Raw genomic sequence first — 25036 nt, 5'->3', positions numbered from 1 at the left:
ATTGATTGGCTGAGGTCCAAGACATTCTGGTACTGACCGGGTCCAGGGTGAGTTATCACCCAGCTGATAATAGCGAATAATGTTCTAGGTGATCTTAGTGATCAATTTTAGAACATCATTGTCAATGTTTCTTTGTGTGTGTGTGTGTGTGTGTGTGTGTGTGTGTGTGTTGCAGTCAGAGATGCTGCTGCAGCATCAGTCCAACCCCTGTCTGGTTAATAAGGCCAAGAAGACTCCACTCGATTTGGCGTGCGAGTTTGGAAGAGTCAACGTGAGTTGTCATTCTGTGTGTGTGTGTGTGAGTGAGAGAGAGAGAGAGATGTCATTCCCCTCTTCCTCATCGTCATCCTGACCTTCCAGGTGGCTCAGTTGCTGCTCAGCAGTAACATGGTTGTGGCGTTGCTGGAGGGCGAGAGGAAGGAGCCGACAGACTCCGCCTTCACCACACCGCTGCACCTCGCCGCTCGCAACGGACACAAGGACATCATCCGGTAAGACCAAATGATTGACAGGCTGGCTGTGGTAACTCAGGCCAGTGTCAGGCCTGGCAGGCTGATAGTGTGTTTGCTCCAGACTGCTGCTGAAGGCCGGCATCGACATCAACACCACCACCAAGTCTGGAACGGCGCTGCACGAGGCCTCGCTGTACGGCAAGACAGAGGTGGTGCGCCTGCTGCTTGATGTGAGTTTATGATGTCAGCTGATCTGAGTCCAGACTCCTGACCGATCCATCACTGACGTTTGGTTTAGGCAGATAAACTGCTTGTTTGGTTGAGGGAAAGGTTAAGATTGTTACTGTGTTACAGCGTTAAAGACACATGACAGAGACTTCCTCACAGGAGTCCTCCAGGGCAAACTGCTCCCGTGAATCGTTTAATCGCTAGAACTGAAGTGTTTAATAACCGAATGGCACGACTGTGGCGTAACAGGCAGCAGCCATGACTTTAGAACCTGCCGCTGTCGATGCAGCACCACTTTGTTGTTAACGTGGATTTGTGTGTGTGCGTGCGCGCGCGCGTGTGTGTGTGTGTGTGTGTGTGTGTGAGAGAGCAGGCTGGCGTGGATGTGAACATCAGGAACACCTACAACCAGACAGCACTGGACATCGTCAACCAGTTCACCACCTCACATGCCAGCAAGGACATCAAGCAGTTGCTGCGAGGTCAGGACACACACTTCTTCTTCTTCTTCTTCTTCTTCTTCTCCTCCTCTCACGTTGCCGCCCTCGCCTCCTTGCTGCTGATACGTTTAGTTTGTCGCTCAGCCGCTGCTGTGATTCAGAAAGCTGCTGGGGTTGAGTTTTGTCCCCGTGAAGTTTTATCTGTCAGCTCTCTCAGCTTCAAAGCGCCGACAGCTCAAAGTCAGAGCTGCGCGCATTAAACAGTTTGTGTGTGTGTGTGTGTGTGTGTGTGTGTGTGTGTGTGTGTGTGTGTGTTTGCGCCCTGTAATCCTGCTGTCGTTTGAAGTTCCTGTGGGAACTGACTGAGGGAATAATGAGCTGTTGTGTTTCCCGTCTTGTTTACTGAAGCTGAGGAGTCCTGAATAACTCTGCTGACGTGTTGCAACACAAAAATAAATAAACAAACATGAACATGAATATAAAATCACACAGTTGTTCCAGAAAGCGCAGAGGGACATCCGTGGCAGTGGGAGACCTCACGTCAAGAGTCCCTCGCTGTGTCGGCGCCACCATTCAGAATCGCTCACCTGCTAAATATCCTGAGATGACGCTGCTGATGAATCCGGATGATGACCTCACTCCATTCCCACGAATGGGATTGATTTTAAAGCGATTCTTTAAATTAACCCAAAAAGGCTATTTTGCCTTTCAAGTACTCACAAACAGGCCAGATGTTTTTACCCTCCTGCTTCAGGACCAGGATCACATGACCGCATTAATGCCATTTAATGTAGAGTGGAGTCACATCGAGGTCCAGTTCTGTGGTCCAGTTTTGTGGTTGAGGACCCGTGATGTCACTCAGTGCTTCTCATGTTCTGCTCCTGTTTTTGACCTCTGACAGATGCCACAGGCGTCTTGCAGGTCCGAGCTCTGAAGGACTACTGGAACCTCCATGACCCAACGGCCCTCAATATTCGAGCCGGTGACGTCATCATGGTGAGCTGCCGGCTGCGCCGCCCGGTGCCACTCATTTCCTGCTGATGATTGCATCCTGTGGGTTCTCTTGTTGTAAATTATGTTGAAGAACGTCATCCTATTCTTTAAACTGGCAAAATGCCTTGAGAACCATCAGCTACAGTTTAGCCAAACTGCCGACCAGAGCCAGGGTTCCGCTGCTTCAGTGTGGCGCCGAGTTCAGACGGCTGTGACACTTCCTGTTCTCACATGGACGAGTCTAAATGGTCCTGGCTTCCACATAAAGATGATTTGGCCCATGTTTCTTCGTCGTGGTGAATCAAGCGGTGAGACACGGTGAAGCTGCTGTGACTTCCTGTCAGTGAGTCACGGAGGTGAAGCTGTGCAGCTCATGTTGAGACCTGAGCTCGTCAGCTCTCATCTGCCAGCTGGCGAGCAGGTATGTGTGGGAAAGAATCCAGACGCTGGCGGATGTCGGTCCTGCAAGTGTCTCTGCTGTTGGCGGTGATGTCATCATCATCACCGTCATCGTCAGGCAGACATAATGAAGATACAAAGAAAAACTCATGTACAGTTTTTAAAGAGCTGATGGTTCAAAGCTGGTGTGAGTGACGGCTGATTTTCAGTGTGAAAAATCAAACCTGCATGGAGGAGGTGAGAGGCCTCCAGGGACCCTCCGGGGGGCCGTCAGGAGGCCTCCAGGGACCCTCGGTGACCCGTCTGCTCTCCTGCAGGTGTTGGAGCAGCACATGGACGGACGCTGGAAGGGACACATCCACGACAGCCAGAGAGGGACGGACAGGGTGGGCTTCTTCCCGCCCTCCATCGTGGAGGTGATCAGCAGACGCAACGGTAAGTGACTTACCCTCGGCCCTTCAGTCTCACACACACACACACACACACACACACACACACACACACACACACACTCACTCACCACTGGTATATGTGAGGGTCAGTGTGTGTGTGTGTGTGTGTGTGTGTGTGTGTCTTCCACATCACATTATCCCTCACTTTTATCGCCACAATCATACATGTGATGTAGATTAAACCCCGCCCCCAGAAGTAAGAACTAACCTGGCTGCCTCCAGACCATCCCATGCCTCCCCCCCCCCCCCTGCATCCATCGCCATCATAACATAACCTCTGACCTCCACCTCTAACCATCAGCTTGATAACCCCTCCTCCTCCTCCTGCTGCTCCCGTCTCACCCTGTAGGGGGCACCCTGTCCCGGCACGCCTCCCTGCCCACTCAGCGCCAGCTGCTGTCCAGAGCCCCCCTGTCCGCCAGCCTCAGTTCCGCCCCTCAGACCGACGACTCCTACACACTGTATGCACCGCCCACCCATGTGGTGCTGCCGCTTGCCAATGGCCTCACTGCCAACACAGGTACACACACCCTGGCGAGAACACACACACACACACACACACACACACACACACACACACACACACACACTTTTCTTTGAAAAGAATACACAAAAACCACTGCAGGCAACACTCACTCATCACTCACTTACTCAATCACTCACGAGACTAAGCATCAGAGTGTGTGACCTCCTGCACTCACTGGAAGTGTGTGTGTGTGTGTGTGTGTGTGCTTGTGTGTGCGTGTGCCTGTGTGTTGTGGCCGCCCAGGTCACACCCATAACGTGCTCTTTTCCAATCATCAGTGTTGATGATGATGTGGTTCCTGATCAGTCAGCGCTGTTGATCTTGCAGTGACTGATGCATGCTGGGAACTTGAGTTGTTTATTTGCTGATTCATCTTCCTGTCAGTCCACATGTTTGTTACAGATTTAGGACAGAAGAAACCAAGACGACCCGCTGGTCCAAGGATTGTTGTTGTTATTGTTTTTCCCAGTGTTCACTGAGGACACATCAGGTCTCGATCATGTGACTCTCAGGTGTTTTGCTTAACTTTGCATGATCGTCCGTTTGCTTGTCAAATGACCTTCATCGACTGATCAAAGAACCACTGAGGTTCCTCGTCATTTGTCTCCACTGAGCTTCAACGGGACACGAAAACACCAACCGTCCCTATTTCAGCTGAAACTCTCCTCAGACAGGAAGTCAGTGTTTGACCTTTAACCCCCCGCCAGCCCCCCGTCAGAGCTCAGCCCATCTTTGTGTCTGATAGGTGTGTCTTCGAGCCGCCTGTCTCAGTCTGGGTGTCCCTTCCAGGACATCTGGGTGCTCAGGGACTCATGTCATGGTAAGAGTCCCGAACCACAGCGTCTCCTCCCCCCGCCCCGCTGAGCGCTCTGCATCAGGACCCGGACGCACCAAGACCACTTCACTTCCCTTCAGTCCGCTGAATCTGAGGATTTAGTTGACTCTCCAGTCCGTCTCCTCCAGTCTCTTTATGTCTCCTCATGTCTCTTCATGTCTTCTCGTGTCTCTTCATGTCTTCTCATGTCTCCTCGTGTCTCTTCATGTCTCCTCGTGTGTCCTTGTGTCTCTTCATGTCTCTTCATGTCTTCTCGTGTCTCTTTATGTCTCTTCACGTCTCCTCATGTCTCCTCGTGTCTCCTCATGTCTCCTGGTGTCTCCTCATGTCTCCTTGTGTCTCCTCATGTCTCTTCATGTCTTCTCGTGTCTCCTCATGTCTCCTCATGTCTTCTTGTGTTTCCTCATGTCCTTCCATGTCACTTCCTGGCTTTAGAAAAATTCTAAGTGCCGAATGGCGCCCCAGACAACCTTCAGGCTCCGGTCGGTCTCAGTTGTCTTGGTCAGTCTGAGAGGACGGTGGTCTTGCTGTGTCGGGTCCAAACACTCGTTTGCTTCGGGCTGAACCAGAACTCCTCCCTGCTGCCACGAGGGCCAGTGTGATTAACCATGAATGAAACATCCCAGATGAGCGACTGACGCCACGTTGAACTGGTCGTCTTCAGACCGAACGCCGAGCAGCAAGCGGGTTCACGCCCTCGTCTGGAGACGAGCTGTTGATAATTTCATCCCACCATCAACCATGACTTAGTCGCCGTCTTCCACATCTTGTACTCCTGGAAGTCGAGATTCACTAACATGTCTGGGTCATGACATCATCACTACTGACGTTTCTCAGTCACGCTTGACATTTGGATTAATCAGGATTTGTCAGCTCTGTCGCTATGACGACAAGGTAACAAACTTTTACAAAGCTGTTTTTCTGGATGAGCTCTGATCACCACAGCGTCACACAAGTTTCATGATCAAATCAAAACATTTCAGTTTGTGTGAAATCGACGACCCAAATCCTTAATTTGCAGCGTTCGTTGGTTTGTCATGGCGACCGCTCGCCACGTGTGGATGTTTGCTTTGCGTTTGGTCTGAACATCATCAGAGCATCTTTTTTCTGGCGTTTAGCGAATGACACTTGGCGAGTTTAGCCCCAGACTTTTGCTCCTCCCACTTCCTTAAAGCCTGACGGTTACATGACTCACTGATGGCTCCCCCCGCTCTGCCGTAGCAACCTGCATCCTGCCCCACCCCCCCCACCGCACCCCTCAGGCGACAACTCGCCGCTGCTTCCGGCAGCCGACCGACGCTCGCCACTGTAAATGTGAAGCCTGTCGTGGATTGATTTTGTCCCTTGTGTTTCGCAGCTGGTGACAGGAACAGCGTTGGCAGCACCGGCAGCGTCGGCAGCACCCGCAGCGCCGGGAGTGGACAGAGCACCGAGAGTAACAACAATGCCTCCAACGGTCTCCATCACAACAGCAGTCACCATGACAACACTAACAAGGTGCACCAAGATAATCATTCATCATTTATTCAGGATTTATGACATCAGTTACAGAAACTTCAACTGAGAATGATTCTCCGCCTCTCGACTCCTGCACAGTCGCCACGATTCGCCAAAACACTCTTGTTTTAGTGCCACAGTGGCGGTGAGACCTGATGGCTGTCGGCCGCAGGCTCGTCCAGTTTTAAATTTGCCAGAGAAGTCCCCTGGGACTCACGTCCAGGTCTCTGTTCAGGCCCACGACGGCACGTCAACAAATCTGGTCTTCAAACATATTAGAAGTGTGAGGGGGTCTTTATGTTGACGTGTCTTTAACCGTTTTGGTGAGTGATTAAATTCCAACATCCGGGATTCTGAACGTGACTTCCTTTCATTGTGAATTTGCTCATTTTTCTTGAGTCTCAAAGTCAATTTGCTAAATGTTTTCAGGAAATCAGGAGCAAAGCACTTGAACAGAAGTGCCGCATGTCCATGTTTCTACATTTGAAGTAAAGCTGTGCAATAAAGTTGATTCAACAGAACTCCACGATATTCTTCCGTGGCACTGCGTCGGTATTTCAGCCTCTGGGGTCGATGTCGTGACCGCGTGCTGTCACGCATGATGTAAAGATCTCTGATGCTGTGACATTGTCATCATCATGTGACCTCCTGTCAGTAGCAGAGGTGTCAGTCCGCCATCTTGTCTGCAGCTAGGTCCCACTCCCTGGAGGGCCCTCATGGTCCTCTGGAGGTCCCCAGACCCCACTTTGATTATCCCTGCTCCTTGCATTGATTGACAGGTTTTCCATCAGTGACACTTTGGTTTGTTCTGGATCTGGAGGTCACAGAGGTCAAATCATGGCTTCCTGCATGTTTATTTGTTTGCAGGCGGCGCCCTCTGCTGTCGACGCCGGGCAGTCAGACTTCAGCAAACAGCTGGACCACCCTGCAGGTGCGTTCGCTCTCCTGTCATCAACACGACTTTAATGAACCTTAATCTTTCTTTGATTCAGATTTTTCTGATTGTCCGTTGAAATTTTTCCGAAAATTAAAAAAATTGGACTCAAACTCCTCTGCTTGTTTCCTGCTTCATATTTGATTGTGAACGTCAACACTGCCTAGAAATATTTGGTGGTTGAGTACACCTGTTGACCTAAGCATGACCTCACCTGTGATGTCACTGTAGGCGGGACTCCGCGGAGGCCAACGGTGACGGTCCAGAGACCAGCAGAGCAGAGTTTCTCTCAGCAGTTCGTTCGTCCTCAGCAGCTGCTGGACGGGAAGGTAATGACCCACCCGGGGGGGGGGCTGTTATCCAGTGGGCGGTTTATTAATAGTGTGTGTGTGTGTGTGTGTGTGTGTGTGTGTGTAGGATGCTGAAGCCATCTATCAGTGGCTGAGTGAGTTCCAGTTGGAGCAGTACACCTGCAACTTCATCAACGCAGGTTATGACGTCCCGACCATCAGCAGGATGACGCCTGAGGTCAACACACACACACACACACACACACACACACACACACACACGCGCGCGTCTCTCAAACATTAATCACGATGTGTCTGTGCTGGTACCATGTATCTGTATGTGTCGTGTCTTGCAGGATCTTACCGCCATCGGTGTAACAAAACCCGGTCACCGCAAGAAAATCTCCATCGAGATCAACAACCTGAACATCCCCGAGTGGCTGCCGGAGTACATCCCGGTACGACCGCCGAGTGATGAACGTGACGGCTGATATGCTCTGATCTCACCGCTCTTTGTCTTCTCACAGTCGGATCTGGGCGAGTGGCTCAGCGCCATCGGCCTCCCTCAGTACCTGAAAAAGCTGTCGGAGAACGGCTACGACACCATCAGCATCGTCAAAGACCTCACGTGGGAGGACCTGCAGGAGATCGGCATCACCAAGCTGGGTGAGGCGGCAGACTTCAGTGTGAACGCACGACAAGTCTAACGGTTCACAGCTTCGTATCAAGAGACGTTTCACACGTCCAACGTCCGCGCGTTGTCTTCCTGTCACCTGATGGCAGACGTTTCTTCCTCCAGGTCACCAGAAGAAGTTGATGCTGGCAGTGAAGAAGCTGTGTGACATCCAGCGGGCGATCAACCAGGCGGAGTCCAGCCAGGGTACGCTGCGCCGCCGAGCCCCCGGGGCCCTTCATCTGGTTACCATCGAGCCTCCTGACACTGCCAGTGAATGTTCTTTGCCTCACACGCCCAAGATGATGACCTTCCAGGACAGCGAGCTGAGCGCCGAGCTGCAGTCAGCCATGTGCAGCCACCACGGAGGCTGCGAGGATGGCTTTGCCATCAAGAATGCCGTTGGGATGTCCCAGAGCCAGGACAGCATCGACACCAGGTCCAGAGGCTCGGGCCGCTCTCAGGACCCACCCACGGCATCCATCACCCCCCACAGCTGGTCGCAGGAGAGCCTGGACGGCAGCCTCGCCAAAGACAGGAACCTCCCTGAGGGCTGGGACCAGCGGCCCCTCCAGCAACCGCCACTGGCCAAGCAGGTGCCTCTGGGAACCGCGACCGTGTTCAAGTACCCAACCATCCCGGCCAAACCCAGACTACCTGGATCCTGTGGCTCCTCCCCTCACACCTCGCCAGCCCTGAAGGGTTTCAGCTACCTACATTCTCACTGCGGCTCCACAGATCTGAATTCCACCAGACACGTGGACCGCACCCGGACTCTGGCGCCTCCCAAGAAGCACACTCATAACCTGAACCGCTATGCTCTGTCGGACGGAGAGCCTGACGAGGACGACGAGGAGTCTGCGCTGGCCCCTGGGAACGTGCCGTCATACGCCACCTTAACCCGCAAACCAGGCCGCAGCCAGCTGGCTCGATTACAGTCGAGTCCAGACAAGAACAACGTGGGACGCAGTCAATCATTTGCAGTGCGGGCCCGGAAAAAAGGTCCCCCTCCCCCACCTCCCAAGAGACTGAGCTCAGTGAGCAGCACCACCAGCGGTGAGCTGAGTGACAGCAGCACGTCATCCTCCGCTAGCGGCGTGGTGACTGACAGTCCTGGCAGCGTGAGAAGCATCACCGCCTGTCTGGAGGGCAGCATAGACACCAGTAACTCTCAAGAACCAAAACTTGACCCCGTCCAGCAGGACCCGCCTCCCCCCGAGCCCAGAGAGACTCCTGGTGCCAGGAGGAGGTTCCAAAGCGAGTGCGTTCCTGTCCAGACCGGCCGCAGCGAGCTGGACAGAGCAGTCAAGTCTGACTCTGAGGAGGACGAATCCAAAGGTGTCCGACTTGACGGATCCTCGTCTCCTCAGAACAGCTCCAGCGAGTGCATCCCCTTTGCCGAGGAGGGCAACCTGACCATCAAACAGAGACCCAAAGCTCCAGCGCCGCCGCGGGCCGAGGCGGTGCTGGAGCCTCTGGAGAAATCTGGTGCCAAGAACCTGGAGGTGCCTGAGTTCAACCTGAAGGAGTCGGACACGGTGAAGCGCCGACACAAACCCAAAGACAAGGACGGAGGCTCGCCTGGCAGAGAGGGTGCAGGGGATGTGGGGGCGGAGTCGAGCAGCAGCAGACCTCTGTCCCAGAGCCAGGAAGAGGTCAGTCTGAGGATCGGCGATGTTGGAGGTCTGGAGAGGACCCCCAGTCTGCCTGCAGGGTCCCCCATCAAACCTCCACTCTCCCCAAAACCCCCTGTGGTCGCCCCCAAACCGGTCCGCCACAGTCTGCTGGCAGCACAAGGTAAGAATCCTGCTAGCCGCTGCGCTAACCGCTCAGTGTAACTCTTTCATTTGTGTTGTTGTGGTTACCTGAACATTAGCTGTCCTTCCAGCAGCGGGACTCGCCGCTCCAGCCCTGACCATCAGTGTGGTCCAGAGTCTGGCCTTCGCCGCTCCGTCCTCTCCCTCCCACAGCCCCCTGGCGCCGGCCCCTTTGAGCCCCTTACTGTCCGCATCAAAGCCTCAGGTGTGCATGCTGGGCCCGGGTCTCATCCCAGAGTCCTCAGGGGGGACAGAGGTGGTCCAGCAGAGACTGGATCAGACCAGCACGTCACTGGAAGCCGCCCTGATTGCGGTGGAGAGGAAGCTGGAGGACTCAGACGGGTGAGGCGACACTGCTCTGATGGGCTACAGCTCCCCTTCTCTTATTCTGTTGATGTTTATTCTCTTGTCCTCTCCCACCAGCAGAGCGAACACGGTGAAGTCCGCCGGCACCATCCTGGACGACATCGGCAACATGTTCGACGACCTGGCCGACCAGCTGGACGCCATGTTGGAGTAAATCCCTTCAGGATGACGCACATCCTCAAACTCAGGAAGTGAAAGATTAGTTTGACTGTTGAACTTCATGATGGAGTCGAATGCTCGCCTTGTTTCTCTGCCTCAACACCAGCACTTAATCACCATGACGACTCGGGTCACCACACCTCCGACGGCTGTCTGGACACATGGATCGCCGTCTCAATCCTGAATCATTGTGGCGGCCCGGTCTGAGAGCAGGTTCTTCTTAAACACTAATATTTGTCTATGAAGTTCTGTATGCGGGCGTCCCAGAGAGCCGAGGTTCTGATGCTCCTCGGCACGGCGTCCCGTTTCCACGTCTCTGCTGACTGACCTTAGTAACGCTCCTGCCCAACTTTCAATTCACAAACTCACAAAAACGATCTCCGTGGTTATGATGGAAAATAAACGTCAGGTCTGGTGATGTTCTAGATATGAAGACGGACTGACTGGGAAGTTACCTGGTCATCAACCGATGCTCCGGTCAGTGTTTGTTGATTTGGACGCGTCCTTTCATTCCTTGGGGAACCTGAGAGGAAACGCAGAAGCTGCGTTATTGAGGCCAAAAGATGAAATTCTTGTAGGGAATAAAAAGTGCAGGCTGCATCCTGCAACAACAACAGAGAACGTCAAGAATATCAAGTTGGAACAAACCCCCGAAATGATCGCGCTCTCAAAACCTGAACACTGAAAACTAAAAAAAAAGGGAGGTTATTGGGACAAAATGATATGAAAACAGAAATCGTGAGAAAATATTTTGTAAGTAAGTACATTTTTCTCTGTAAAATGATTAAAGCTGAAACGATTAAAGCAAAAACGAGAGGATGATGGTGGACGCCACTCAAAGGAGTTGGAATGGTGAAGTTTTCAAGTTCTAGAAGGAAAGGAGCTGAACACAGGAAACAGATCAATTCGCAGGAAGCCCGACAGGAACCTCCCACACGTGCCAGCTGTTTCTGTTCTTCCTCTCAAACTGCAGCTCAAGACAGAAAATGGACTACAAACGGTTAGCATGAAGAGTTAGCAAGCGAAACCTGTTTATATGGACTCACAAGGTTTTCCAGGATTCCTGTATTTCCCCCCAGATATTCCAAGTTGACACTGAGATGTTGGACACGGTCGAAGCGCGCGGAGGAACGAGGCCCGCAGGTGTGTCTGCTGTCCACGTCTGTGTGTGTTTGTTGCTGTAAAAATGTGTGACAGAAGTTCACAAATGTATTTAAAGATGTTTGAGTCTTCATCAATTGGGATGTTGTTACTTTTCATATAGGAACACTTTTGTGAGGGGCCTCGACCCTCGCAGCCGCTCGATCCCTAAAGTGAACCAGTTCACGTCTTCGCACGGCGTCGCCTCGAACGCGGATCCTCCTGGTTTCCTCGTCCGGTGTTCGCCGCCATCGATCTTGTTACAAATGTGATTCTGAACGAGGTTTTTTTTCTTCTGAACGGCGGTCCGGTCTCCCCGTCGCCCTCTTGTGTTGGAACATTTCAAACATGTTGAGTTTGTTCCTGCAAACTTGTGAAGCTAAAACGTGTAAATCCTGTTGAGGTAAAGGGAAGTAATACTCAGTAATACTCAGTAATACTCTAGTACAACTGATATTTTTTGATATCCCTCATAGCCAAATGAGTATTTAAAGTAGATCTAAATAAATATATGTAGACATATATACTGTATCTATATATATACACACGTGTGTAATTATACGCGTCTGTGTGTGTATAAATACTGTAAACACTCCAGTCTAACCAGGAGCCCGTACTCAACCAAAGGTCTTTGTACAGATTTCACAAACGTTTCCTTTGTTGTTGACAGTTTCTATCTTGGCGGCTCTGAACATCAGCTGTTCGCCCACCGATCATGTGACCTGATCACGTGACCTGGGGGTGTGTGTGGGAGTGTGTGACGTTAAGGAATCTCCCTCCGTGTTCTCCTGCTTGCAGAGTTGAAACGTTGAATGCAATGACGTCTTTATATGTGTGTCCTTTTAATATATAAATGTATGTATGTACATGTATCTATTTACTTTGTCATAATTAAACAGAAAATACCAGCTAACCAGCCTCCTCTCCTGGTCTGCTCAGTTCTTCATCCTCATCTTCATCACCCGCAGGTCCTCAGTGGAGCTCCTCAGGAATCGGACCTCCACCTGTAAACCTCACTTTTCTTTTAAAAACGTGGTCATTCTGCGTGGTTCTGATCGTTTCTGTTGATGTCCTCTGATTTCCTGGTAATGCTTTGGTTTTTTTGGTCCTGTTTTTGCAGGGAAGTTTAGAGGATCGAGGATTCGCGTGAGTGATGACGTGACGACGGCCCGCAGCCACCAGATATCAGCGAAAAGCAAATATGTTTGCAGAAGAAACTTCCAAGTAAAGGTTTCTTTATTCATGTCCATATTTAGTTTGTTATGCCATCTGTGAGACATGCAGCGCTCCAGCCGCGCTGGATCTCCTAATATTATAATATATAATATAATATAATATAATATAATATAATAATACACGCCGCGTGCACCTGCACATGAAAGGGAGGTTCACCTCCTCGGGCAAAGTTTATTCAGCGGTGCAGCTTGAGCAGCGTTGCGTTTTTATCCTGGGGGCCAAACACCAGCAGGCAGAGTGAAGGACCAGCCAGCGGGCCTCGCCGTGGTTCGTCCATGTTCCTACCAAGCAGTTTTCTCAGGCTGAACAGGCGCCAGTGACCCTGTGGAACTGTCTCCCTCCAGGACACTGATAGTTGTAGACTCCTGTCCTTTGTTTGGGTTCATCACCCCTCAGACCGCAGACTCACGATCACTGTGTCACCCACACGTTCACAGGTTGGCCCGTTCTCACACCTTCGTGCCTGAGGCAGGAGGTTCAGGGAGAGGGGACGCAGCCCAGGCGTGGGCCAGAACCAGAACGATGCAATTCTGGGGGGGATGATGTTGACGTTCGCTCTCTGAATTCTGTCTGTAAGAAATGTGACGGCCATCCCACCGGATCCTGACTGACCTGGAGGCGCTCAGGAGGCCTCGCTCAGAGCTGAAGAAAGTCAGTCAGACGTAGTCTGGGTTTCTCCTCTGGATGCTTGAATCTGAAGTTAAGCAACACTTGCATTCACCTGTAGTTCTTCTTGGTATAGTTTTTTTATTAGAGAAACCAACTAGAAAATTAGATTTTTGTAAGTATTTGTATTTTGAAAGTATTTTTGTTCAAAAATAAAAACGAATTAAAACTAGTTACCTTTTTCAGATGTCTATAAAACAAAACGAAGAACTTGTATTTATATTGGTGCAGCAGCAACCCGCGTGGCTGCTGCCAATTAAATACACCATGTGACTGATGCTGGTTTTCCGGGATCTCCCCACATCACCGCACCTCCCACACACACACTCGAACACACACTCACTCAAACACACTCTCTCTGTCTGCTAGTCTCTAGTTGTTTGCTGTGTCTTCAGAGGAGCTGGTCTGCCGGACGCCGCGGGAGCGCAGGTAAGAAACCTGGAACTGCGCCGTAAAACCCCTGAATTTAAAGTTTCCGTGCCGTTGCTCAACGTTCGTGTCGGATGGGGTCAGAGTTCAGGTGTTTGCCGGAGGAACCAGAGCCGTTCTTCAAATCGGCGAGAACCTAAAACCCTGTAGTTCACGACATCTCTACGTAATTCCACGGCGTGTGCGGTTAATTCCAGCTTCCTCTCCGTCGTTATAGTTTTACGTCAGCCGGCGCAGCGGAGAAACGGGTTTAACCATTTGACCGCTGCGTTTCTTTGGGCGTTCGGATTCACGCCGAAGTCACAGCGCACTTTGATAAACCTTGAATGTCTGTGATTCATTGTTTTCTCGGCCGTGAACGCGCTCCGAGACGGAGGCTGACATTAAATTTAGTGTTTTTTAATGGGAGTTTGGTATTGAATCTTCCTCCAATGGACACAACTGCTCAACTTACAAACGGGAAGCTTCTGCGTTGGCAGCCCACAGACCAACGGATGAAGCTGAGTTTATGGCAGAGGTTGATGATGTCACTTATCCAGCCCAATCAGACTCGAGGCACTTTGTCTCTAACAGGAGCAGAGACATGAAGGGCCCCTCCCATCTGTCCTCAACCTTGTCCTCCACATTCATCATCGTCACTCAGCTGAAACATTGTTGGATCACTTTTAGTCCGAGGAATCAATCAACAGCGACCACGCCCACTTAGGAGGAGATGAACCTGATCGGCTTGTCAGGGTCACAACCCAAACATTGATTGACACACACTGAGACATTTGTGAGACATTCGGAAGAAAATCAACCTGGATTTTTCCAGGTTTGGCCGCTTTGTGACCCAGAAAGTGAATTTGAACAAATCTGTAAAAGCCTCTTACTGCCACCTGGTGTCCAGCAGGCATCCCTACATTGATTCTCGCTGGTGTCTGTACGCGAGGTCAGTGGCTCGCTTAAATGACCTCATGGAGCTGTAACCGTAGCAACAAGAGCACACAGTCTGAACCACAACAGCACACGTGAATTGATGTCTGAGCCATGCCAACGAGAGTGGCGGTGACGCTAGCTGCTAGCTCGATAGCCGCTCTCCAAAATTACAAATGGTAGCTTTAAGCTTCTCCTGTTGAAAACTTTATCAGCAAACGTCAGTCCAGTAAAAGGTTTGTTCAGCATCTCATGTTCATGTTGAGGTCACCGTGACATCACTCTTCACACAACGACGTAGGTCACTGGGCTTCCATGGGTATAACTTGTAACTCCTCCCCCTGACAGCTGAGCCTGGGTGATTGACAGTTCTAAGAGATACACAATTTAAGATTCCTGTTTTTAACAAAGGTCGCAGTTGGAGAACCATCAATGTTCTCTGTTTATGTGAAACTCGGTAAAAGAAACCTGCGTCCGTCATGGGAGGAGTTCATGGTGTACAAATGCATGGTCATGATGATGTCATCACTGTTGTCTCTCTGCAGCTGTTTTATTGGACAATGTCGAGGAAAGATGTCGAGGGGCTCAGAGAGGCCTCCATCATCCGGATCCCCCCCCACCACTACATCCACGTGCTGGACCAGAACACCAACATCGCCCGCGTGGAGATCGGACCGCTCACCTACATCCGCCAGGACAATGAGAGGTCAGAGGGCAAAGGGTCGCTGACCTCGTGTCACATCGTTATTGTTGTTAGGGACCTCTAAGGTGTGTGTTGTTCTCTTTCTCCTTGGACGAAGTCTCGTGGGTTCACTCCAGGATCGATGGATCATCGATCAGGATGCGTCGACATCGGCATGAGAATCTCTCACTGATCATGTGACCTCATACTTCCTCTGTCGTTCTCCCCCAGAGTTCTCTTTCCTCCGTTGCGTATGATCATGGTGCCTCCGCGTAACTACTGCGTGATCGCTAACCCAGTAGCCTGCGACGATAACGGCCAGGTCCTCTTCGATGAGTCGGGCCAGGCCAAGCTCCGCCATGCAGACCTGGAGATCCGTCTGACCCGGGATCCGTTCCCACTGTACCCCGGCGAGGAGATCCAGCAGGTCAGCAGATAAAAGATATGATCAAACAATGAAAGTGGTCATTGTGTTTCTGACATTCCGTCCTCGCACCTCAGGACGTGACGCCGCTGCAGATCGTGTATCCGGACACGGCGCTGCGTCTGCAGGCGCTGCTGGACTTCGAGGGCGAGGGAGGAGTGAAGAGAATCGCTGGAGACGAGTGGCTGTTTGAGGGACCCGGTGAGTTTTGACTCCAGAACAGGTCGAAGTTAGAACATGTCAGTTAGAACAGTTCTATTTAGGAATGCTGAAAGCCAGCAGCACTCCCTCCAGTGGCCTGGAGGACTTCAACGGTCAGATTGTGCTTCATCCTTCAAGGCCACCGTCTGGAAGTATGTTTGATTTATAAGTCATGTAGCAGAACGCCGTCGTCTCCCTCGTCTCAGCTTCAGCACAAAAAGTGCTGATGTTTCTGCCGTATTTCCTGTATCCTGCCTGGCGTTCTGTCTCATCTCCGTTAGCACCTTTCATTATTAATGAAGGCTGTTTGGCGGCAGGAACGTACATCCCCAGGAAGGAGGTGACGGTGCTGGAGACCATCAAGGCCACAGTGATCCGGGAGAACCAGGCCATCAGACTGAGAGCTCGCAAGGAAGGCGTGGACCGCGGCGGCGTCCGCAGAGTCACAGGTACAACTCACCTGCTGCCTTTGTGAAGAGTGTCATGCATCACTCTGACCGTGAACTGACCCTGGAACCAGTTTGGGAGGACCTGTGTTTACCGACCGTGTGTCATTGTTCACATTAATCTAAAGTGTGTCCACTTGGCAACAAGCCAGTGTTGACTCGAGGGAGAACAACACGTCTTTGACACCGTAGAAGACAGTCGGGTTGAACCAGTTGATCAACACATGTCCATCAGTGGCTCCAGTGTGGACCCCTGCGGAACCACTGACATGGTTGCCTTCAAGGACCAACAGCTTCTGTTTGATAAATGACATCAGCTTAATGGTTACGTCACGTCATATTTCACCCAGGAAGTGGATGTTGTATTTCCAGGTGTCTGGAGCTCACGAAGACATTTTCATAGAAGGAAGTATTGTTTTGTCTCTGGAAATGCGTTCTTGTCAGTCTTAGTCTGTGTGCGTGTCTCTCCAGGTGAGGAGTGGCTGGTCCGCAAAGTAGGCGCGTACCTGCCAGGCGCCCATGAGGAAGTCATGGACATCGTCAACGCCTTCATCCTGACCGACAAGGTGACGTGGATGTTTTTTGAGTTGAATCAGTCGTGACCTGTGACGTGTGGTCCCGGCTCCTGACGGAGTTTAGAACGAATGCCTCTGTTCTGCTCGTTCCAAGGGCGCCAGGATGTTGCTCCCGCATAAATAATAATATTAGAATTCAGTGATTTTCGCTGGCTAACGAAGCCCAGTGAGGGCGAACGGTGGCGTGGAGTTCAGGGCTGACAGGAGATCAGAAGGGTCAATTTAATGACGCTGGTTATCAGACTCCATCAAATATGAGTACTTCAGTTCAGGTGTGTACTCTACGACTCGGAGCTTTAACACCTCCCACCAATACGCACTTCATCGTTGCTAAAAGTAAAAACTCAGCTTTCTGCCTGTGCTTCTGCTGTCAGTTCCCCTTCTTCACTTTGCTTTTTTCATTTAGTTTCATTCAGCCCAGGACACACAAACGCAACAACTGAGTCAAAGTCTTTCTCTCCACACCAACAAACGCTGGCGTCTCAGCTGAAGACGCTTCATTGGTTACCTAGGGAACCTGATGGAGGTTGACAGGAAGTAGTGAACGTAAAATTAGGGATTTCATGGCGCCGGCAATCAATCAGACCCAGTTTGTCTTTCCTCTCCAGAAAGCGCTTCATGTTCGTGCTCTGCGAGCCTTCAAAGACACCGCTGGGCGGGACCGGCGCACAGGGGAGGAGTGGCTGGTCACCATGGCGGACCGGGAGGCTCACATCCCCTCTGTGGCGGAGGAAGTGGTGGATGTGGTGAACGTGACCACACTGAGCAGCAGGCAGTACTGCGTGGTTCTGGACCCGGTCGGCCCCGACGGTAAACCTCAGCTGGGCCAGAAGCGAGTAGTGAAGGTGAGCCAGGTTCTCCACCGTCACAGAACCAAGCTAACAACACCTGGGCTTGTTCTCAACTGACATCCTTCGAGGTTTGTTTGGCACCTGATGTGTCGCCTCCTGTCTTTTAGGGGGAGCGCTCATTCTTCCTACAGCCTGGCGAGCGCCTTGAACTAGGCATCCAGGACGTGTATGTGCTGTCGGAAGAGGAAGGTCTGGTGCTCCGAGCTGTGGAGGCTTTCAACGACACCGACCAGGTGAGAAACCTGAAAGTTTTCCGCCATGGCGGCTTTGATGTTCGATGCAGGCTGAAAGAGGGCCTCAGTTTCATGGCATAAGTGTCACTGCTCATGGAGGAAACAAAAGATGCTAACTTCCTTAGCCTGCACCAGTGGGTGAACCTCTCCTGAGCGCTGTGTTTCTGTTTGGAGAACGATCACCACGGTAACGTCTGTATTTGCATCTTTCCAATGACTTTGCATCCAAATCTCATTGGCTGGTTCGTGTTGGCTTGATGCCAGTCCTGGTCGACTTGACCACACCTGTGGTTGCCGAGGTAACGTCAAGTGAATCAGCTCAGGCTCAGGCTGTTTTGATAAAGAAGTCAGCACTGTCACTCACAGATTTACTCATCCAATAAATTAATTTCCGTAAATCAAGATTTTAGGCTACTAGTAGAGGTGATGACATCACACACGTGTCACCGTAGGTCGGCCGGCTCCATTACTGACGTAACAATCCCCTTCAAAAGAAAAAAAAATAGAATTGGGTTTTGGTTCTGTGGGAAGAGGTTGTAGGTTTAAAGTCGACAGTTGGGATGGTTGACTGGAATGCTGCTGGCCAGCGTGTTTGAGGGCAAAGCCGTTTTACTTCTGTTGTGGTGGAACCAGTTAAACTCGGCGTGTCGACTAAAGACTCGCCACTGATATACAGGTGTACAGGCTGCTACAGAGAGTCAAAGGTGTGTCGGGTGCAAAGTCCCAGCTGTCATAGGCAGGTTGAGAGGAGAAAGGTCAGGAAACGCTAGGATCACCTCGAGGAGGAGGAGCAACATCGGGAGTTTTACCTCAGACGGACGTTTATACAACAGAGTGGATGAAAGTATTTGTCGAATTTGTAAAATTAAAGCAATTCTAATAAGATATAAACTCCACCCTCATTCCTCCCCCTGACTCCCTGTCCCTCCATCATGCTTCCCTCCTTTTGTTCGGCTCCTCCTCCTCATCATTGATGTTTATTTACCTCAGTGCTCCTCACCCCTCCCCCTGCCCACCCCTCCCTGTCCTCCCACTCCACTCCAATGCATTGCCTCTTTAACCCCTCTCTCCCCCGCCCTCCTTTCTCTCCACTTTCCTCTCTGCCAGCACGAGGAGGAGGAGGAAGAGGAGGAGGAGGAGGTGGAGGAGAGGGCTAAGCGGTCGCGTCGCAGTGGCACCCTCCGTCGCCCCGGAGACCGCTGGATGCTGCGGGGGCCCATCGAGTACGTCCCCCCTGCATCTGTGGAGGTGGCACTGAAGCGCCGGGCCATCCCGCTGGACGAGAACGAGGGCATCTACGTCCGGGACATCAAAACAGGGAAGGTAAAAGCTTCCTGTGCTCCCGCGAGTGTCTGTCGCTTTTACAGGATGTTGACCATTAAATCGCCATTCAATCATTCTTATGTCTCCACGCTGGCGAACACCAAGACTCAGGTTGTCCATCTGGTCCCCGTGACCTCACAAAGGATGGTTTTGTCCATAACTCTAGACTCCACGCTCTTATAATGATGATATTTGTTACAAAATGTCTGATGAAATGATGTCACTTCCTGTCCTCAGGTGCATGCAGTGGTTGGCCACACCTATATGCTGACTCAGGATGAGGAGCTGTGGCAGAAGGAGCTTCCTGCCAAAGTTGAGGCCCTGCTGGCATCACCCCTCGACCCTCTGGGGGACCGCGGGGACCGAGGCAGATCAAGTGAGAGTTCTCCAAGGGACAAGACCAGGGTGGTGTCCTACAGGGTCCCCCATAACGCCGCGGTCCAGGTGTATGACTTCAGAGAGAAGAGGGCCAGGTAGTTGCTGGCATCCTGTCCTGACGTGGCAAGGTGCAGGGGAAGCCACAAGCTTACGTGGTTCTGCTTTGGTCCACAGGGTGGTGTTTGGCCCCGAGATGGTGATGCTGGGGCCCGACGAGCAGTTCACCATGCTGTCGCTGTCTGGGGACAAACCCAAGAGGGCCAATGTCATCAAGGCCATCTGCCTCCTCCTGGGACCTGACTTCTGCACTGACATCATCACCATCGAGACGGCAGACCACGCCCGCCTGAACCTGCAGCTCTCCTACAACTGGTAACACACACACACACACACACACACACTGTCAGTCACTTGCTGGGGCCTCATGCTGGCTGTCCTCGAGGACCAAGTCATCATTTTATGATGTGGAAATTCACTTTGTCCTGAGACGGAGGCAAGTCCCTAAAATGCTGCTGTACGGACAAATAAATGTCCCTGTAAAGCACAAACTCAGGTGTAAATATCTTTGTGAGTCCAGTCTTTTGTTTTTGACAATTATTCATTCTTTCATATAAATAAATATTTCCTTTTTTCAGTTGTTTCATTTGCTTTATTTCTTTTTTTAATTTTTTTGTAAAACGTCATCATAGCTTTTGTAAAAAAAAAAATTTTGTAAATTTGTAAATCACCTTTTCTTCCCTCATCAAACTCAGCAGATATCTGTAGAAAATCTGACAAAATAAACAAGAAATTACTTGAAAATGAGTGCGATATTCATGAAAACTATCAAGAAAATTAAAACCAAAAGGACCAATTGTCGATGAAGTCGGTGGCATAACAACTTCCTGTCTGGCCTCTGCAGGCACTTTGGCGTGAAGCATCCAGTGAGCCCCGCTGATGCTGCAGCTCTGTTTTCAGTCCCGGACTTTGTGGGCGACGCCTGCAAAGCCATTGCCTCCCGAGTCAGAGGAGCCGTCGCCTCGGTGCAGTTTGATGATTTCCATAAGGTTTGTTGTTTATGTCCTCTCCTAACCTTTGACCTTCACAGTCATATTTATCTTCAACATATCAGCAATCATTTACATCCTCATCCAGCTCGTTGTTATTGCAGCTTGTAATATCAATTATAATTGCTTAGTTTGGAGCTGAGATTCTTCAGAGAAACTAAAAGTGTCTAGAAGGACAAAAATGTCTGCCACAGCTACCCAGAGTGCACTCTGGCTTGTTGTCATGTGCGAGCGGGTCGACCACCTTGGTGCCTGACTGTCACGTAGGGCTGGCCAGCTGCTAACTGTTAGCATGTGATGTTGAATTGTAGCAAAATAAAGTTTAGTTGTTCATCCATTTTTGTTTTGGCTGGTTTTAGCAAAATAACTAACATTGCTGCATCAACTATGTAATCATCATATGCTAACAGTTAGCCATTAGCTAGCGCAGTCAACTCAGTCTGAAGTGGTTTGTCTATGTAGCATAACTGTCCAAGATGGTGGAAGTGGATCAGTATTGTAAATCTGGCAGCAACGAGTTTTTTTTAAAGTTCAAACGACCACTAGCAAACATGCTAATCATCAAAAATCACCTTTTATTATCCAGAGCACAGTGAGTGTGGTCATCATGAGAGTTGTTTCATTTGCAGAACTCCAACCGGATCATCTGCTCAGCTGTGTTCGGCTTCGATGAGAAGTTGGCCGTACGTTCCAGCATTCGCTTCAGTCAGAACAATCTGGTGATCAGCAGCGTCGACATCCAGTCGGTGGAGCCCGTCGACCAGAGGACCCGAGATGCCCTGCAGAAGAGCGTGCAGCTCGCCATCGAGATCACCACCAACTCCCAGGAGGCAGCCGCACGGTCTGAAACGCGCACACTCAAACACACACACACAAATCTCCTGGTTGCAGTACGGAGATAACATGTATTTAGCCTTAGCTTAGCATAAAGACTGTATGCATGAGGAAGCTGCTAGCTTAGCTTTAGCTGAAGATAGAAAAACACAAAATCTTTGTCAGCATCATCAAAGCTGTCAGTGGCCATGTTGTAGCTTGTCAGCTACACTTTTGTAGCTTGTCAGCTACACTTTTGTAGCTTGTCAGCTACCTAATTTCTAGTCATTCCCATAGTTAAATCACTTAAGTCAGAGTTCAGAGGAAAGTTTACTTGAGCTAAAGGACAACATGTAGCCTCAAAGCTAATAGGAGCTGCCGATATACTCGAAGGAAGTTCAGCTCAACTTGGAGCTAACTGGACATGCTAACGTCAAGCTACTTCCACAAATACTTGTAAAAAATTATAAGTGTAACTAATAAGGAAACAAACGGGCAAACTGGCAAGCCAGGGTGCTTACTGGTCATTCTGGGCTGCAGTAGCTTCAGCGTGTAGGGGTTCATTCTCAACTAACACTAGCAAAACACTTCCTACACTGAACTCTCCACGACCTTCCTGTTGGTGATTGCAGTCACGAGGCGGAGCGGCTGGAGCAGGAGGCCCGAGGGAAGCAGGAGAGGCAGCGGATCACCGACCAGGCCGAGGCGGAGCGAGCCAGGAAGGAGCTGCTTGAACTGGAGGCTCTCAGGTGACTGGATGTAGTGGTTTTACTGGCTAACTGACCATCAGCTCACAGGTTTCAGGGTCAAATCCATGTGACAGTAGTGAACAACGTAATTATAACGGTCACCAAAAGTCGCCACTCTGCTACGGATGTCTTAGCTTACACACAATAAAACTGCTGCTCAGGACCTCGTCACCAAGTCACCTACCTGCCTCCTGATGGTATGTTTCAGCGCGGCGGTGGAGAGCACCGGAGCCGCCAAGGCTGAGGCTCAGTCGCGGGTGGAGGCGGCTCGTATTCAGGTGGAGGCGGCTCGTATTCAGGGTGAGGCGGCGATCAACGAGGCCAAACTGAAAGCTGAAGCTCAGAAAATTGAAGCGGTACGTCCTGACTTCTTACACTATGTTCTCTTTATCCATGCGGGAGAATATTTCTAAACTGTAATCTTCTGAACGGTCACGTGCAGGAGGCGGAGCTGGAGCGGTTGGCGAAGGCACGCAAGCAGGAGTTGACCTACAAAAAGGAGATGGACAATCTGGAGGTGGAGAAGCAGCAGCGTCTGGCTAAGATCGAGATCGAGCGCTTCAGACAGATGATGGAGAGCCTGGGCCGCGAAACCCTGATGGACATGGCGCGCGCCGGGCCTGAGCTGCAGGTACGGCTCTTCCGCTCCACTCAGACCCGACGGGATTCTAACTGTAACACCAAATTCCTGAAACAATGTTTTCTCCGAGCAGGTCAAAATGCTTCATGCTCTGGGCCTGAAGTCCACCCTCATCACGGATGGATCGTCCCCCATCAACCTGTTCACCACCGCCAGCGGCCTGCTGGGGGCGCTGCCAGGACAAGGACAGGAACAAGGACAGTGAGGACAACTGACAGGGAAAATGTCCAAAACTAAACCTCAGCAGAAGTGTGTTGTTTCGTCTCCACTGACGGAAATTTCTAAATCCAACATTGAAATCATAAAATCTACTGACAGAAAGCAGAAAGAGTGTCCGTCGGAGCTGCTGGTCCTGAAACGGCTTCATCGCCACTGAGACGCTGAGGTTTAGGGTTGGACGTTTACGCTCAAGAAAACTGAAGTCATTGTGCTACAAAAAAAAAGTACCTCCGAGTTCAGCGTGAAAGCCCGAGAGTTGTGCTTCCTGCACGCCGACCAACAGAAACGAAGCCTTACTGATGTTTACGCGCTCATCATTCTGTGTTTGCGATGAAATGAAATAAAACCAACAGAGACTCGGTCTTTGAGTGCTTCTGCAGGACGTCTGTTCATCAGCTAGGAGATCCACTATGAGGGGTCAAAGGTCACTAACCAGGACTATGGAGACCTGCAGGGTCTAAAATAAAAAAAGAGAAATATACGTATGAATAAGAAAATGGAGAAAATATAAAGGGGCAACTGCAGGAGTCGTCGTGTGACTGCAGCTGTAATGACCTGATCAACCTGATGATCATTTTAGGGATCAGTTGTTGGCTCCATCGAACGCTGAATCTTGTGAGAAGTGACTATCAATTGCAGTGTAGCAAGTTTTGTTCTCATGGCGCTGAGATGACATCGTTATATCAAATAAGGAATTCCAGATATTCCCAGCTTCCGTGGCGCCGGCGTGACTGTTTCCAAATGTTACGTCCATGATCTGTTGTTCTTACAGGCGGCCAGAGAAACCAGAAGATTCACGTTTATGAGCCTGGAATCAGAATTTGGACCAAAAAAAAAAACGACAGAATGATTCAGCAGAAGTCAAAATAGTTGGAATACGTAGAAACAACTAAGTGGTGGGTCACCCGTCCATGAATGGGCCACCCAGTCAACAATCAGTATTGCTACATATGAAGTTCTCTCTCTGTCCACTAGATGGAGCTCTGGGATTTATTAAAAGATGGTACCCAGTTGATCAGGACCTCTCTCTCTTTCTCCCTCTCTCTCTCTCTGTCTGTCTCTCTCTCTCTCTCTCTAGCAGACTGATATAAATTCCTTATTCCTTCGTTCCTTCGTAGCCCCAAACTTGGAGTTAAGAAAACATCGACTCATTGAGTCAACTGTTCCACATGAATGTTACCATGTTATTAAATTGTATCAAGGAGGCGGCCCGGTGGAGCAGTGGTCCTCACTGTGGCCCCCCAGCAAGAAGGTTGTGGGTGGAGCCCCGGCTGCAGCACGGGGTCTTTCTGGGTGAGTCTCCATGTTCTCCCTGTTCCTGCTGGGTTCTCTCTGGTACTCCAGCTTCCTCCACAGTCCAAAGACATCAAGAGGGACCAGGTTAATCCAGACTCTAAATTGACCGTAGGCGTGGCTGGGAGAGCCAATGGTTGTCTGTCTCTATGTGTTGGCCCTGCCATGGACTGGTGACCTGTCCAGGGGGAAGGCTGCTGGGATAGGCTCCACCCCCACCACCCTCAACAGGAGAAGAGGGGGAACATGGAGGGGGGGAGGGATGATGGATGGAGGGAGGGAGGGAGGGATGGATGGGTGGATGGACTGACAGACAGATGAATTTAATTTTTCTGAAAATGTTCTCTTTTTTTAAATTGAAGTTTTATTATAGGAGGAAAAACCAGAAACTCACAAACTCATGTGGCTGTTCTGTTCCAATCAGAATTGGTCCCCGGGTCACCGCGTCTCACGCTGGTGCCGGACTGTTACCGCGGCCGTAACCATGGTGACGTCCAGGTGGACAGCAGACAAGAAGAAGCGATGTCTCTTGTTTGATTTAATTGACCGGTGAGATAAAGGAGTCTGAGCGGCCTAATGAAGTCGGCTGGGATTTTCTCCAGCTGTCTCCTCTCATAACCTCCTCACTCCCTCCTCTGGCCCTGCCAGTCTCCCCCCCCCCCCCCCCCACACACACACATACACACACACACACACAAACACACACTTCCTCCTCC

General features: G+C 50.7%; 2 protein-coding genes across 10 annotated transcripts in view; both read left to right on the top strand.

Annotated features, from left to right (window-relative positions):
- The window catches only part of caskin2b (CASK interacting protein 2b), a 33301-nt gene extending 23200 nt beyond the window's left edge, over window positions 1-10101 (top strand). Inside the window, exons 6-22 of one of the 8 annotated variants that reach the window (XM_086185338.1) lie at window positions 176-271; window positions 361-491; window positions 574-682; window positions 1054-1162; window positions 2022-2116; window positions 2830-2947; window positions 3314-3484; window positions 4236-4310; window positions 5683-5822; window positions 6690-6753; window positions 6988-7085; window positions 7174-7284; window positions 7403-7504; window positions 7574-7712; window positions 7846-9516; window positions 9596-9878; window positions 9963-10101. In XM_086185338.1, the coding sequence (XP_086041464.1) occupies window positions 176-271; window positions 361-491; window positions 574-682; window positions 1054-1162; window positions 2022-2116; window positions 2830-2947; window positions 3314-3484; window positions 4236-4310; window positions 5683-5822; window positions 6690-6753; window positions 6988-7085; window positions 7174-7284; window positions 7403-7504; window positions 7574-7712; window positions 7846-9516; window positions 9596-9878; window positions 9963-10056 (3606 nt within the window). In that variant the 3' untranslated portion in view covers window positions 10057-10101. Of the gene's footprint in view, window positions 1-175; window positions 272-360; window positions 492-573; window positions 683-1053; window positions 1163-2021; window positions 2117-2829; window positions 2948-3313; window positions 3485-4235; window positions 4311-5682; window positions 5823-6689; window positions 6754-6987; window positions 7086-7173; window positions 7285-7402; window positions 7505-7573; window positions 7713-7845; window positions 9517-9595; window positions 9879-9959 lie in introns of all 8 variants that reach the window. The other 7 variants (XM_086185340.1, XM_086185339.1, XM_086185337.1 and 4 more) reach the window with 7 other exon arrangements.
- Window positions 10102-11055: 954 nt separating this feature from the next.
- mvp (major vault protein) lies at window positions 11056-23409 on the top strand. 2 transcript variants are annotated; one of them, XM_086185346.1, is made up of 19 exons: window positions 11056-11204; window positions 12322-12425; window positions 13473-13532; window positions 14993-15153; window positions 15361-15556; window positions 15631-15754; window positions 16072-16203; window positions 16672-16766; window positions 17384-17620; window positions 17734-17859; window positions 18850-19182; window positions 19420-19655; window positions 19735-19932; window positions 20462-20606; window positions 21236-21447; window positions 22052-22168; window positions 22377-22524; window positions 22611-22799; window positions 22882-23409. In XM_086185346.1, exons 1-19 carry the CDS (start codon window positions 11162-11164, stop codon window positions 23011-23013), a joined length of 2988 nt encoding a protein of 995 aa, XP_086041472.1. In that variant the 5' UTR covers window positions 11056-11161; the 3' UTR covers window positions 23014-23409. The 2 variants fall into 2 exon arrangements, with proteins under 2 accessions (XP_086041472.1, XP_086041473.1); XM_086185347.1 differs by lacking the exons at window positions 11056-11204; window positions 12322-12425 and having other exon boundaries at window positions 18967-19182; window positions 22882-23408.
- The last annotated feature ends 1627 nt before the right edge of the window (window positions 23410-25036 follow it).

Source organism: Aulostomus chinensis, chromosome 18 (genome assembly GCF_037954235.1).
Source record: "Aulostomus chinensis isolate RoL2024-O1b breed Wild chromosome 18, RoL_Achi_v1.0, whole genome shotgun sequence".
Lineage (NCBI taxonomy): Eukaryota > Metazoa > Chordata > Actinopteri > Syngnathiformes > Aulostomidae > Aulostomus > Aulostomus chinensis.
Note: the sequence above shows the minus strand (reverse complement) of the source record. Positions and strands in the feature narration are given on the sequence as shown.